Source organism: Notechis scutatus, chromosome 6 (assembly GCF_049901735.1).
Source record: "Notechis scutatus isolate UNSWTSFEM ecotype Mainland chromosome 6, rNotScu1.2, whole genome shotgun sequence".
NCBI classification, from domain to species: domain Eukaryota; kingdom Metazoa; phylum Chordata; class Lepidosauria; order Squamata; family Elapidae; genus Notechis; species Notechis scutatus.
The window spans coordinates 26515039-26530295 of NC_142014.1; the positions used below are offsets into that span (position 1 = coordinate 26515039).

A 15257-nucleotide genomic window follows, 5' to 3' on the forward strand; every position below is an offset into this window, starting at 1 on the left:
TGATCAATGGGACAGCTCCACCTCTGATGCGTGGGTCAGGGACTCTGTTAGGTTTGGTTTGGCGCTAGAGTTTCAATCCTCCCCCCCGAACTTTTTCATTAGGAGCCCTAGGTCCATGGACCCCATTAAGAGAGCGTTGATGCAGGAGGCTATCAATCATCTTCTGCATATTCGGGCCATTAGAGAGGTCCCATCTGAACAACAGGGTCAAGGCTGTTACTCTCTATTGTTTATGGTCCCAAAGAGTTCGGGGGGCTGGAGGGCAATTCTGGACCTCAAACGTCTGAACAGATCATTGGTTTATCGAAAATTCAAGATGACTACTCTCCAGTCCATTCTGCTCAGCATCAGAGAGAATGATGTCCTGACCTCTATAGATCTGACAGAGGCTTATCTACATATACCAATTAGACCTGCTCACTACAAATATCTTAGATTTTGCTATTGTGATCAGCACTACTAATATATCGCCCTACCATTTGGTCTGGCTTCGGCCCCTAGGACTTTTACCAAGGTCCTAGCGGCTTTGGCTGCCTCCCTCAGGATCAAATCTATTCGTTTACAATGTTATCTGGATGATATTTTAATTTTGTCATCTTCCAGACATCAAGCAAATTTGGATACCAAGATTACTCTGGAGACCCTTCAAGGTCACGGCTTTTCCATAAATTGGGATAAAAGCCATTTGATCCCTTCAACTAGGTTAGTTCATTTAGGGGCAGTGATAGATACCGTGGAGGGCAAGGTTTTTCTCTCTCAGGACAGGTTGAATAGTATCCAGTCTTTGGCCAGAGAGATCAGAGCCTTAAAGAGGGTTTCCCTGGCAGTTCTGTCTCAACTGTTAGGGAAACTGATTTCTTGTATTTCCATTGTGCCTTGGGCTCAATTCCATCCTAGAGATCTGCAATGGTTCCTGCTACCTTTCCAGCGATCCGGAAGAGCCACTTCCAACGTCTGGATAAAGGTACCGCACAATGTTCTCCGATTGCTCCGCTGGTGGTCGGAAAACACGATAAACAAGGGGTGTCCTTTCAAGGAACCTTGCAGGGCAACGATCACAACCGATGCCAGCCTGGTAGGATGGGGAGCTCATTTCCAATCCCACACTGCACAGGGAAGTTGAACTGTTTCCGAACAATCACAAAGCATCAACCTGTTGGAGCTGCGAGCAGTTCATCTGGCATTTTCTACCCCTTTTCCAATCACGCCAGTTCTGGTCTTGACAGACAATATCACAACCAAGGCCCACGTAAACAGACAGGGGGATACCCACTCCAAACTTCTGATGCTGGAGACGGCAAGGTTGTTCAAGTGGGCCGAGGCCAATCTGTTTTCACTCAAGGCAGAGCACATAGCAGGGGCCTTAAAACACACAAGCGGACTGGCTCAGCAGGACCATGATAGATCAGACAGAGTGGCGCCTACACCTGTCTCTCTTCCAGGAAGCAGTGCGGAGGTTTGGGCAACCAGTGATCAATCTATTTGCCTCTCCCCTCAACGCCCAATTGCCCCGGTATATTTCAAGGTACCCGACTCAGGGGGTGGAGGCCGTCAATGCCCTGCGATGTCAGTGGCCTCCCGGACTTCTATATGCATTTCCTCCACTCCCTGTAATACCCAGGTTGATCCAGAAGTTATTGGAGGAATGAGCAGAATTGATATTGGTCACCCCTTACTGGCCCAGGAGAACGTGGTTCACGGACTTACAGGACCTGTCGAGAGAACAACCTTGGAAAATTCCACCATCGAGGGTTTCTCTCTCGCAAGGGCCGGTATTTCACCCGGACCCACAATGGCTCAGCCTAGCCGTATGGAGGTTGAGTGGAGCCGTTTAAGAACTCAACAGATTTCAGAGGATGCCATTACCACCATGCAAGCATCCAGACGGTCCTCAACAAATCGTATATACGAGGCCACGTGGTCCGCTTTCTGTCGCTGGTGCCGGGGGTCTAAGATCGACCCAACCACCCCATCAATAGGACAATTATTGGACTTTTTACAGGAGGGGTTGACCAAGGGCCTATCTCCAAATACTTTACGCAGACAGGTGGCGGCCTTAGCCTCGGTGATATCCTGGGGTGACCTTTGTTCCATAGCACACCATCCACATGTCCGCAGCTTTCTTAAGGGTGCTGCAAACTTACGACCTCCTGTAATTCACCGCTATCCCACTTGGGAGCTCAACAAGGTGTTAACCGCACTTACAACTGGCCCGTTCGAGCCTTTAAGAACCGCTAGTCTCAAATTCCTGACATATAAGGTGGTCTTCTTAATTGCGATCACATCAGCAAGGAGGATTTCCGAATTGGCAGCATTGTCAATGGGAAAGGACCTGTGCGTGTTTCATGCAGACAGAGTGGTTCTCAGATTGGATCCATCGTTCACCCCTAAAGTAAATTCAGTCTTCCACAGAGCGCAGGAGTTGGTGCTTCCAAATTTTTGTCCGAAACCATCTCATAGACTGGAGCATCAATGGCATCGACTTGACGTTTGAAGGGCGTTAAGCATCTATCTAGACCGCACTGTGGCATTTCGAAAATCTGAGGCTCTATTCCTATCCTTCAACCTATCCACTTTAGGACACAAGGTGTCATCAACGACCATTGGTAGATGGTTGAGAGCCACCATAGCTAAAAGTTATGAATGCCAGTCCATCTCAGTTCCTAAGGACATTACAGTCCACTCAACAAGGAGTGCGGCAACATCAGCAGCATGGGCCACATGGGCTTCCATAGATGAAATTTGCAGAGCGGCAACTTGGGCTTCACCATCGCCCTTTGTCAGAAATTATAAAATTGATGTCTATGCCTCAGGGGACGCTTCATTTGGCGGAAGAGTCCTGCAGAGGGTCCACAGAGTTTAGGAGTGGATTTTGATCCAGACGGAGTCCCTCCCTATGGACAGGCCAAGCTTTGGTATGTCCCACTTCTGGATGCTCTGAACAGCTCATGGGAGAAAGGGCGTTGGTACTTACCTGATACACCTGTTCTCTGTGAGCTGTGAAGAGCATCCAGCCCCACCCATTTCTTTCCATCTGGTGGGGTTCCGTTCCGGTCAGGGATCTAGATTAGGTGATGAGTTCCGGACTTTGGCACTCAGTCTTCGCAAAACTGGGGGACGCTGGGGAGGTGTCCCATGGAGGAGGAGGAGCGTCCCGGAGTTTTAAGCCCAGCCTTTCCAGAAGAGACTGAAGCACCTCCCACTTCTGGATGCTCTTCACAGCTCACAGAGAACAGGCGTATCAGGTAAGTACCAACGTCTATTCTATTCTATTCTATTCTATTCTATTCTATTCTATTCTATTCTATTCTATTCTATTCTATTCTATTCTATTCTATTCCATTCCATTCCATTCCATTCCATTATTTCTATTCTATTCGCTTCTATTCCATTCCATTCCATTCTATTCCATTATTTCTATTCTATTCGCTTATATTCGCTTCTATTCCATTCCATTCCATTCATTCCATTCCACTCCACTCCACTCTAATTATTCTACAATATCTTACTGCTAGTATATACTTAGATTGATTGCTGATAGTTTTAAAAACCTAGAAAGCAGCCCCTACTATTATAATATAATGCTTTCACTCAGTCAAGCAATTTGTGGAACATTAAAATATAGAAGACCCTTAATAATGTGTGAAAATAACTATTTCCCCCCACAGGCCACATGGATCAAAAGGATGCAAAAGGAAGACATATTAAAGCGGAGACACAGTATGGCACCATCAATCTCAAATGTCAAAGCTGGTTCCAATCTTTGAAATTGAAGATTCCTTGACAATACTTACTTTATAAATAAAGACAGAACAATCCAAGGTGACAGTTTAAAATTATTCTTACTAATAATAAAAGTGTGAATATTACTTCTCTGAATTGGAGAAATGTTCATCTTTTTGATCAGGTTCAAGCTGGAACTAAGGAGAAATTTCCCGACAATGAAAACAATTAATAATTGGAACAACTTGCCTCCTGGAGTTATGGCTGCTCCATCACTGGAGGTCTTCAAGGAAAGATAAGGAGCATCGTTATGGGTGCTCCATCACTGGAGGTCTTCAAGAAAAGATAGGGAGCATCATTATGGGTTCCATCATTGGAGGTCTTCAAGGAAAGATATGGAGCATGGTTATGGGTGCTCCATCACTGGAGGTCTTCAAGGAAAGATAAGGAGCATCATTATGGGTGCTCCATCACTGGAGGTCTTCAAGGAAAGATATGGAGCATCATTATGGGTGCTCCATCACTGGAGGTCTTCAAGGAAAGATAAGGAGCATCATTATGGGTGCTCCATCACTGGAGGTCTTCAAGGAAAGATGTGGAGCACGGTTATGGGTGCTCCATCACTGGATGTCTTCAAGGAAAGATGTGGAGCACAGTTATTGGTGCTCCATCACTGGAGGTCTTCAAGGAAAGATAAGGAGCATCGTTATGGGTGCTCCATCACTGGAGGTCTTCAAGAAAAGATAAGGAGCGGACTTCCGGTTTGAGCTTCTTCGGCGACAGACAGAAATCCGCGATCGTGCGCGATTTCGGTCTGGGCTCGCTGCTGGAGCGCCCCGAGCCAGCTGGTTTCGGGGCTAAGCCACCCCGTAGAGGTGGTGAAGAGTGGGGAGACTGCCAGCAGGGTTGAGGAGAGCCGCATCTCTCCTTCTCAGCTGGCCATTACTCCCTTTCCCAAAGGCGGTTGCAGCGGTGGTCAGAAATGGCCACCTGAAAGAAGAACTCGACCGGAAAAGAATGTGCAGGAGGAAGATAAGAAGTGAAAGTTCTGGCTGACTGGGTTAAATTGCAAAAGCAACAACTAAGGTACCCTGGAATTTAAGCTTAAAAAAAATAACATCATTCCCAAAGAAGATTCTGAAGCAGCGAAGGAAAGTGAAAAGGGAAAGGTTTGGTTTTTTCTTCTTCTCTCCTTTTCCCTATACTGACAACTAAGAGACTCAATAAGAAATCAGAAAAAAATCCGCTTTGACATCAACAGGCAATTAAGCTGAAAATAAAATAAAATGTTAAAGGGATAATAAATATTTCTGGACACTAAAAAAAATTTATAAGCAGGAAAGGAGAGAAAAAGAATAAAAGGGTAGGATCTGGAAAAAAGGGAGGAGACTGCCTGGAATTAAAAGGAATCTACAGTAAAACTTCAACAAGACTTCTAAAAGATATATTTTAACTGAAACTTGGCAACTAAATAATAGAACCCCAGGAAGAGAAAGTGAAAAAAAAGCAAGAAGAAACAGCTTGTGTGTATTTGGATTACTTGGTGATCTTTGGATTCTTGGTTATTGCACTTGAATGACTAAAATCAATTGGGTGGTTGTTAAAAATTTATACAATGGCACTACTTCTGGATGAATTGAAAATGGAACTTAAAAAGTACAAAGAAGATGCACAAGAAGGGAGAGGTTCTTTTGGCTTCGTTTTTCAATTCTTAGAAATGGAGATTTGGAACTATGAGAAACAACAAGAAACATCTGCAAAACAAGAAGACTGGGACAAAGAAGAAGCCATCTTTAATGAACAAGTAATTCTATGTGGGGAAGAAAAAGGAAAGGGGGAAAAGAGAATGGAGAATTTAAGATTTAAAAAAACAACCAAAGAAAAGAAAAATAGTTCAAAAAATAAGTATAATATTGGAAAGCAACAGAAGAGGGGAATACAGAAGAGAGAAATAGAGGTAGAGAGACAAGGGGGTAAAAAGAGGAGAGAGAAGAAGAGAGGGAAGAAGGAAAGGAAAAGAAGTTACAAAGGACAGAAACAAGATATAGAGAAACAGGGCCTATTTAGAGATAATGGGTGAAAATTTAACTGAAAAAGGTACATAAGATTGTATTGTTATATTATTAATAGAAATAATTTTAGAAAATTGGAAACAATGTATGATTAAAATAAGGGATAAAATAGTTACTGTGAATAGTGAAATGTTTGTTAATAAAATAAATGAAATAAAATAAATGAGATAATTGAATTAGGAAGGGACAGGAACATTTCTTTTAAAAGTTTTTATTGGTTTTTAAAAACAAACATAAACAAACAGAACATAAAAACATCAAGCCATCATCCATATGTATAGGTCTTCAAGAAAACATAAGCACTGTTATGGGTGCTCCATCACTGGAGGTCTTCAAGGAAAGATGTGGAGCATGGTTATGGGTGCTCCATCACTGGAGGTCTTCAAGGAAGATAAGGAGCATGGTTATGGGTGCTCCATCACTGGAGGTCTTCAAGAAAAGATAAGGAGCATCGTTATGGGTGCTCCATCACTGAAGGTCTTCAAGGAAAGATATGTGGAGCATGGTTATGGGTGCTCCATCACTGGAGGTCTTCAAGGAAAGATGTGGAGCATGGTTATGGGTGCTCCATCACTGGAGGTCTTCAAGGAAAGATAAGGAGCATCGTTATGGGTGCTCCATCACTGGAGGTCTTCAAGGAAAGAGAAGGAGCATCGTTATGGGTGCTCCATCACTGGAGGTCTTCAAGAAAAGATAAGGAGCATGGTTATGGGTGCTCCATCACTGGAGGTCTTCAAGAAAAGATTTGTCCAGGATGTAATAAGTAATAGGTTGTCCTGCCTTGGGCAGGGGGTTGGACTGTAAGACCTCCAAGGTCCCTTCCAACCCTCTGATTTTATGAATCTCAGAATGAATATATATGTCATGTCAATTATTTTGATACCTTCGGGCTTAACTCTTTGGATATAGGCAAGAAATTCTGACCACAATAAAATATTACAATTCTTCCACCCCACCCCATCAATAAAAACAACGAAGTTCTCATGCTTCAGCTAAGACTGCAGACTAATACAGATATCTTTCAACAACTGAATGGCCACATTTTCTCCAAAGACAAAGAAAAACAAAGCCACAACTTTTCCTTCACAGTATTTTTAAGAACAACAACAAAAAAGGAACATGGTTTGCTATCAATAAATGAAAAGCTTTTTTTTTTAAAGTACATTTTTCCACACTAACAAAAAGGATTGTCGGCTTTCAGGGAGTTTCAAACATCGGACACCGTTTTAGGGATCTTCTGCCAGACTTCCTGGCGAGATCAAACTTTCTTCCACGGCTTGCTCTGTTATAGTTTCAATCAGAGGAAGTTTGGTTTGTTCTAATTCTTTTTCTCCCAAAGACCCTAGGATGCTCGGTCGCGCTATGGCCATAGTGCTATACCGACGTTTTTTCAGTTTCTTCACCATGATCAGTTCGTCACCACTGACCTCGGTACCAAACCATAAAGGCGGCTCATCATCATTATATTCGTATTTCTGGAGCCTTGGCGCGTAACTTGAAACAGCCGGTCTAGAAATAAAAATGCGTGGGATGGCGTGATTAGTGATTTCACCATAGGCAGTTCAGGACTCTAAAATAGGGGTGTCAAACTGGATTTCTTTGTGGGCCGGATCAGCAGTTCTTGGCAGGCCGGGGGGGAGCAGGGGGAGACAGGATGGGTGCCTCCTGCAGCCCAGCTGTATAAAATGAGGCATGGGCCTCCGCGCGGCCCATTTTTGGCCTGCAGAGTGCTGATGGAGGGTGAGGAGGCTGAAATGGGCTGCACAGTGCTTATGTCAGGGCTCCGGCAATTACCCCCATTTAAATCATGAGTCTCTAGCCAAACTTCCAAAACTTAAAGATGATTTATTAGGAGTAAACATGCTGGCGCTGCCTGGGTGTAGCCGACTCTGAGACACATCATTCATTTCACCCTTGACCCTGGTTTTCCCCCAGGGGTGTCATGGCCCAATTGGAATCTGATTCCAAGGGGGAGGTGGAACAGCTGACAGGGAGTGGGAGTGTGGCTCCAGTGGCTGTGGAGGAAAGTGGGGAAGGGCACAGGCTGGCTCAGCATTCAGAGGAAGACCTAGGCCCACCCCTTCTTCATCCTACGGCACGCAGGGAGGAATGGATAATGGAGCAACATGGTTTACACGGGAGGAAAGGGCTCTGATCGCCTTCATGGGCTGCAGCTGGGAAGACTGTTTAAAAGGGCAAATTGTGCATGGCAAGGTTGCTGGAAGCAAAGTGTGTATTATCTTTATCGAGGCTTATCTCGGTTTTGGCATCCTCCCAACTGTGTGTGCTTCGTTATCTTTTGGAAGTCTGCAAGTTATTATCCTGGTCTGTTGTATTAATTACTTCAACGTGGTTTGTGTTGTTTTTCTATTTCTACTTTATCTGTATTTTGGGTTCACACTGCATTTCTTCCCTTTGTAGACTGTTTTTGGAAGAGTTTGATCTCCAGCCGAGGATAATTGGGGCCAAGTTGGAGCCATTAAAGAGAATTTATCTACTTTGGTGACTTTGTTACTTTTGTGCCACACCTCAGATCATTACACTGGATGTATCATAATTCATATTCTCCAATGGGACACATCCATAGCCAAGAGTCATCAACCATACTCTCCAGTTAGAATTTTGTGCAGCAGAAACTTCGGTCACCTTGAAAACATTTATGGAATGCAGTTTCGGTTTGCAAGCTGCTGCACTGCTCCCCCCTCCCTTTCTGTTGGCAACTTTAAAAAGACCATAGAAATATCTTATGAGTTGACACGTGGGACCTTTGCACGGCCCTTTTTTGGCTGGCAGAGTGCTGCTGGAGGCTGGGGAGGCCGAAACTGGGCCATGCAAGGGCCTCGCTTTGGCCGACAGAGGCACCGTGGGCCGTTCCTTTGATATTTCCAGGTGTTGTGATTAGCTGACAGCAGGTGCAGATGGCTGAGGAGAGTGAGGACTCTGATGAGGGGCCAGGACCATCAGGGAGTGGACTGCTGCCTTCAGAGATTGTGGGGGCTGGCAGCAGCGACGAGGAGGTTCCCGAGGAGCCTGTGCCAAGTGCACGTGCATGAAGGATTACTTGGAGGAAAGAACAAAGCACAGGCGACTTGGGAGTAAGGCTGCAAGGTAATGGCCCCTCCCTCAAGAGGAGAAAAGCCAGGTTTGGAAAAGCATTCTTTGCAGAAAGCAAAGAAGCTCTGAAGCTCAACTGGTGGACAACTTAGTTTGAATCTTGTAAATTAGTTCTTATCTCTGGGTTTTTGGCAGCCTTGACAACAACTTGGCAAGGCTCTTTCTTGTTGGAGATAATTGTTGGAAAGCAGTCTTTTATCTGTAAAGGAACAGCATTCGTGATTAAACCTTGAAAGGTGGGGGCTACTGCCTTTGTCTGTGTTTGCTCTCTGGGAACCCGGTTGGGTTAGAACACCAGGCTGGCCCCACAGGCCAAATTTAAGCACCCTGCGGGCTGGATGCAGCCCACGGGCCTTGAGTTTGACCCCCCTGCTCCAGAATATGGATCTTGCTGGCTCGTTAATTACAGGTAGTCCTCGACTTATGATCATAATTGAGCCCATCGTTTCTGTTGCTAAAGCGAGACAGTTGTTGAGTTAACTTTGCCTCGTTTTCCAGCCTCTCTTGCCACAGTTGTTCCGTGAATCATTGCAGTTGTGAAGTCAGTGACAACAGTTACAAAGTGAACCTGGGTTCCCCATCGACCTGTTTGTTGCAAGGTCGCAAAATGGGATCACATGGCCGCCGGACGCTGCAACTATCATAAGTACATGCCAGTTGCCAACTGTTTGAATTTTGATCAGGTGACCCTGGGGAAGTTGCAAATGGTCTCTAATGCGAAAAACAATCATAAGCTCCTTTTTTCAGTGCCTTTTTTTTTTTAACTTCGACCAGCCACTAAACAAATGGCTGTAAGTCAAGGACTATCTGTATGCTATCTAAAAGAATTTTGTTTGTTTGTTTAGGGCAGAAGGTCTTCAAACTTGGCAAATTTAAGACTTGTGGACTTCAACTCCCAGAATTCCTCCTCCAGTCATGTTAGCTCAGGAATTCTGGGAGTTGATGTCCACAAGTCTTAAACTTGCGAAGTTTGAAAGACCTTTGGTTTTGGGAATCTATACATTTGTCTCAGACAATCTCTTACCGGGTAATGCCTATGCAGTACAACATCTTAAGTATTCGGAGCTGCAAGCAACCTTTCGCCAGGTTTTTTAGGGCTCTGTCGGTAACATTTTTGCAACCGGAAATATCCAAGTAATGTAGGAAATTGCAGCCTGAAGCTATTAACTGAATCCCTGCATCGCTGATCTGTCAATCAAGCAAAAACGTGACACAGAATTAAAAGCGTTTCAACAGTCAACATTGCGGAATAGGAAATCTTGATTTTAGGAGGCATTTAATCTACATGAATGCATGTCTGTTAGATCTCTGTCTCGAAATTGAAGCTTCCTGGCTGAATGGATGTTCTCCTACCTGTTTTAAGATATGCCTTAAGCTAACATTTCACGGTAAGGGTGGCTCTTGAAAACAAGAGGCTTTTCCTGCTTCTAGAGCAGGGGCCTCCAACCTCAGCAACTTTAAGACTTGTAGACTTCAACTCCCAGAGTTCCTCAGCTGAGGAACTCTGGGGGATGAAGTCCACAAGTCTTAAAGTTGTCAAGGTTGAAGACCCCTGCTCTAGAGAACATGAATACTATCTGTTTTTCAAATTCGATCTCTGACTCATCCTTAAAGCTTCCTGGCTGACTGGGAATCGTCCTACCAATTTCAAGCTTATGTTTTGCTGAAGAGAGAAAAAGAGAGAGAAAGCGGATCTTTCCCCTCTCTTCACAAAACTTTTGTTCTGTTTAGGGGATCCCACCTTGGCAACTTTAAGATTTCAACTCCCAGAATTCCCCATGGCTAGCTGGGGAATTCTGGGAGTTGAAGTCCCCAAGTCTTAAAATTGTCAAGGTTGGGCGTCCCTGTTTTTAGAAAGAAGGGGTGAACCACAAGTGTCTCCCATTCTCATGATCTAGACTAGATCTAGCCACAAGTGCTGGCAAAATATATAGAACCAAGGATGGGGGAACTGGGTTCAACAATGACTTTGTCGCACAAGAATTGGCGAATTACTCCACCTGAAGTAAAGGAGAATTTACAGGAATCTCCATGTGCCAAAGTTATTAGTAACAAAAATTTCTTATCCCTTTGGATGGGGCAGACTTGACAGAACTCTGGGGGAGAAAATTATTACTCATGACATTCTCAAAAGGGGAAAACGGCATTAGGTATCGTGGTTTTCATACATACCTTGAAACAGCCCATCAGAATGAGACATGTGAGTTTGCGACAATTCAGTGACAAATATTTTAATGTAGAATTTGATATGTGCCGGCAGAAAGACAAATCAAGGTAGTCTAGTTTTTTCAATTCAGTACACAATACCTGGAACATAAGTTAATTTAATTTATTGAATTAAATTTCAACATCGAGACAGATCTACCAGATCCCACCCTGGCTTTCTGAAGCAAGATAGGGATGAATTTGAGTGTTAGAAATTCTGTTTATATATAGCAGCACAGAGCAAACAAAAGTTACAGTCACCATGTGCTTTACTGCCCAACTGTTTAAGAGGAAACAAGAAACTCTACTTAGAATAAAAGAGCATAGAGTATATACCATAGATCCAAACTGGTAAACACTGCCATCTACTGCCTGGATACTACTGTAGTTGTGGCATAGAAATACCTTCCAAATGAATTCAGTCCCACAGATAGCAAGGATAATGCTTATTTAAGAATGACAAGGAATGTTATGAAATGAAACCTCAAAATATTAATACAGAAAATCCAACAGTCATAAATGAGACACCTCTATGTTGTTTTACCTTCATTCCCGTATCAGAAATCAGCCTACACTCCGACAGAATAATCTCCTTAATTTTGAAATGCCTGCCAAGGCTCTCCAAGCCCTATAAACATTTTAAACCAATGTCAATGTACTAGCAATCTCGTATAAAAAATAATTATTAAACTGATTGACTTGTAAAATACACCCCAACACTGTAAATTGGGAAAAGAAGGAAACTGGTGTTGGGAATTTGAAAAAAAAAAAATTGGCAGGAAGAGGTAGAGAATTAGATTGAAAAAAAATGTAATTGTCAGGACTCCGACATTCACTTCCATTCAAATCATAAGTCTCTAGCCACATCTCTCGGAGTAAAAAAATTGATTTATTAGGAGTGACCATGTCAGCGTTACCTGGGGGCAGCCAACTCTAAGACACATCATTCATTTCACCCTTGACCCTGGTCTTCCCCCCATCCCTGGATGTATATTCTCCAATGGGACATATCCATAGCCAAGAGTCATCAATCATGCTCTCCAGTAATAATCTTGCACGGCAACAGCTTCAGCTGCCTAGCAATTATCTGAAGCATTTAAGGAATGCACTGCTTTCCCCCACTCCCTTTTCTGCTGGCAACTAAAAAGACCAAAGAAGTATTTTTTTAGTTGACAATAATATTCTCAAAAGGGAAAAGGTTGGCTGTGACAAAAGACCCAGAAGACACAATGCTCTACAGATAGCCCTCAACTTAGGACCATACGTGATCCCAAAAAATTCCATTTCTAAGCAAAAAAAAACCTGTTCAGTTTTGGCCCATTTTACATCTTGCCCCATTTTCTTTATTGGCCAAGTGTGATCGGACACGCGGGAAACATTACAATGACCCAGAAAGCACGTGCATATTCAAGGAAGCATACCTAGCAGACATTTTCATTTGCTCACCTGATCACTGATGCCCGTTCGTGAAATATTGAGATAGGCTAACGAAGCCATTGCTGTCATAGCCTGAAACCCAGTATCCGTCACAAGTTGGCAATTTTTCAAATTCAAATAAATCAGATTTGGGCATCTAAAGACGGGATAAGAAATGTTGAAAATGTAAAATGAAATGAAATAGAAAAAAATATATAACCAGGGGGGAAAATACATATAATGGCACAATCATGGCATTGAAAATAGCCCTTTTGTTCTGTTTACGTTGTTGATTGTCTAAATTGGTCTAAAGTTTTTACTACTGAAAAATGTGAGTGTTATCTTGTTAAATGTAATTCCCTTTGCTAAAACAACAAAAAAAATGCTTAGATTTTCCATTAATCCTGTTCCTGAAGTTGTACTGAACCTTATTTTAACATCTGTGATTGGCAAAGAGGCCTGATGCATGGTACTTCATGAAAATCATCTCGAGTCTGTAATAGTGTAGAAAATATTTTAAATCATCCATTTGTGACTGTGAAATGGACTATTTTGCCATGCTTAATGAGAAATGCAATATAGACCCCATTTTACCAAAAGGTTATTCAATTTTAATTAGATTGCAATTATAAATTAGAATTATGACATTCCAGAAATAGAAAAAAATTCTGAACTTGTCAGAATTATACTTAAATAAAGAATTGTTTAATTATTTCAAGCAAACAGTATATTTACTTATTCTATCTCGGTTCCAATTAAATAAATGAGTTATGTTCAAGGAAAAAAAGAAATGTTGAAATGTTTCTTACTTAATCCTCAACTTACAAACACACTTGAGCCCAAAATTTCTGCTGCCAAGTGAGACATTTGCTAGGTGAGTTTTGCCCTGTTTTGCGACCTTCCTTGCCACCTACTCTTTATGTGCATGACTGCATTCCCACTCACACTAGTCATACTATTGCTAAATTTGCAGATGATACAACAGTGGTGGGATTCATCTCCGGAGAGGATGAGTCTGCCTATCGAGATGAGGTGGACTGGTTGCTTTCGTGGTCTGGAGACAATAACTTGGTCCTCAACACCAATAAGACCAAGGAGCTTATAGTGGACTACAGAAGGAACAGATCAGACATCCAGCCCTTGCTTATCCATGGAGACAGAGTGGAGCAAGTGGCCAGTTTTAAGTTTCTGGGTGTTACCCTAAAAGAGGACCTGACCTGGGGTGCCCACATTGCATCCCTGATCAAAAGGGCCCAGTAGAGATGATACTACCTGAGACTTCTCAGAAAACAACAACTGAATGGAAAACTGCTGGTGACCTTCTACCGCTGCACCATAGAGAGTATCTTAACTTACTGCACCTGTGTCTGTTTTGCCAATTGCACAGGGGCAGATAGGAAACCACTCCAGAGGGTTAAGGTCATTGCCCAGGGGATCATGGGTTGCCCTTTCCTCTCTTTGGAAGAGCTTTAGAGCTCCTGCTGCCTTAAGAAAGTTCAAAACATTCTTATTAAAGATCCATCTCATCCTGGGAACACTTTTTAAAAAAAACTATTGCCATCTGGCAGACAGTACAGGATAATTAAAAACAAGGACAAATAGGCTGAGAAACAGCTTCTATCCCAGGTCAGTAGCTCTTTTGAATTCTGTTGTAGAGTGCAATATGAATGCAATATCAGGGGTTTTCAATTCAATGTGTAGAGTGTGAAGGATGTGTGTTTGTGTTTATTTTCATGGTCATGAATGATGTGCACTGAAAATGGTGTTTGATTTCATTGTACGAGGTGCAATGACAATAAACTAAACTAAACTACACAGATGTTAAGTGAATCATTGCAGGTGTTAAGGTAGTAACACGGTTGTTAAATGAATCTGGCTTCCCCCATTGACTCTGCTTTTCAGAAAGTCGCAAAAGGGAAACACATCGCCCTGGAACATGGCAACCGTTATAAGTATGAATCAGTTGTTAAGCATCTGAATTTTGATCCTGTGACCATGGGAGAGCTGCAATGGTCGTTAAGTGTGAAACGTGGTGATAAGTCACTTTTTTCAGTGCCGTTGTAAGTTCAAGTGGTCGCTAAGTGAACTATTGTAAGTTGAGGATGAACTGCCTCCAACTAAGAAAATTAAAGTGGAACTTTTAAGTAATAATACAGACCTAAAGCATGCACACACAAACGCACACACACATACATACACCCAAAACCTTTTGGATTTTGCAACCCCTATACCCGTGATGGCGAACTTATGGCACGCATGCAACAGGTGGCACGCAGAGCCATTTGTGCCGGCATGCGAGCTGCAGGCAAACTTACCTCACTGCACATTTGCGCGCCTCCCAGCTGATTTTCGGCCGGTTTGAGGCCTTTTTCGGCCTCCCAAAGGCTTGAGAAAGGCTTCTGAAGGCTTTGCAGGCTGAAAACTAGTCCCATTTCGTCACTTCCGGTATTTTCGGAAAAACAGTAAGTGACGAAACGGGGCTAGTTTTCGGCCTACAAAGCTTGCAGAAGCCTTCCTCAAGCCTTTGGGAGGCCGAAAAAGGCCTCAAACCGGCCGAAAATCAGCTGTGAGGAGCAGTGCAGGTAACGGGGTGGCGAGGTGGGCGGGGATTGCGTGTGCATGCATAGGGGTTATGGGAGGGTATGCATTGCTTCTTGGGTGTTGGCACGCGAGCGCGCACACAATTTTTGGCACAGGAGCTCAAAAAGGTTAGCCACCACTGCCCTA

General features: G+C 43.2%; 2 protein-coding genes and 2 long non-coding RNA genes across 11 annotated transcripts in view; 3 read left to right on the plus strand and 1 right to left on the minus strand.

The window, feature by feature from the left end:
- FAM185A (family with sequence similarity 185 member A) overlaps nucleotides 1-15257 on the plus strand; it is an 84883-nt gene that overhangs the window by 54776 nt on the left and 14850 nt on the right. For 5 of the 8 annotated variants that reach the window (XM_087967766.1, XM_087967770.1, XM_087967767.1 and 2 more), the window contains 2 exons: nucleotides 3669-3822; nucleotides 8217-8293. The exons of 2 other annotated variants lie outside the window; for them this stretch is intronic. In XM_087967766.1, the coding sequence (XP_087823892.1) occupies nucleotides 3669-3784 (116 nt within the window). In that variant the 3' untranslated portion in view covers nucleotides 3785-3822; nucleotides 8217-8293. Of the gene's footprint in view, nucleotides 1-3668; nucleotides 3823-8216; nucleotides 8294-15257 lie in introns of those variants that run through there. One more of the 8 variants, XM_087967768.1, reaches the window with a different exon arrangement.
- Nucleotides 3981-4153, plus strand: LOC148130148 (uncharacterized). The gene is made up of 2 exons (XR_015750031.1): nucleotides 3981-4054; nucleotides 4103-4153. It is a non-coding gene; the product is annotated as an uncharacterized LOC148130148 (long non-coding RNA).
- On the plus strand, nucleotides 4353-6375 carry LOC148130149 (uncharacterized). Its single transcript, XR_015750032.1, has 3 exons — nucleotides 4353-4452; nucleotides 6124-6173; nucleotides 6325-6375. It is a non-coding gene; the product is annotated as an uncharacterized LOC148130149 (long non-coding RNA).
- FBXL13 (F-box and leucine rich repeat protein 13) overlaps nucleotides 6908-15257 on the minus strand; it is a 71864-nt gene continuing 63514 nt past the window's right edge. Inside the window, exons 17-21 of the mRNA XM_026677245.2 lie at nucleotides 12561-12687; nucleotides 11659-11742; nucleotides 11082-11216; nucleotides 9934-10097; nucleotides 6908-7304 (exon numbers count right to left, since the gene is read on the minus strand). Coding sequence (XP_026533030.2) covers nucleotides 7022-7304; nucleotides 9934-10097; nucleotides 11082-11216; nucleotides 11659-11742; nucleotides 12561-12687 — 793 coding nt within the window. The 3' untranslated portion in view covers nucleotides 6908-7021. The remainder of the gene's footprint in view (nucleotides 7305-9933; nucleotides 10098-11081; nucleotides 11217-11658; nucleotides 11743-12560; nucleotides 12688-15257) is intronic.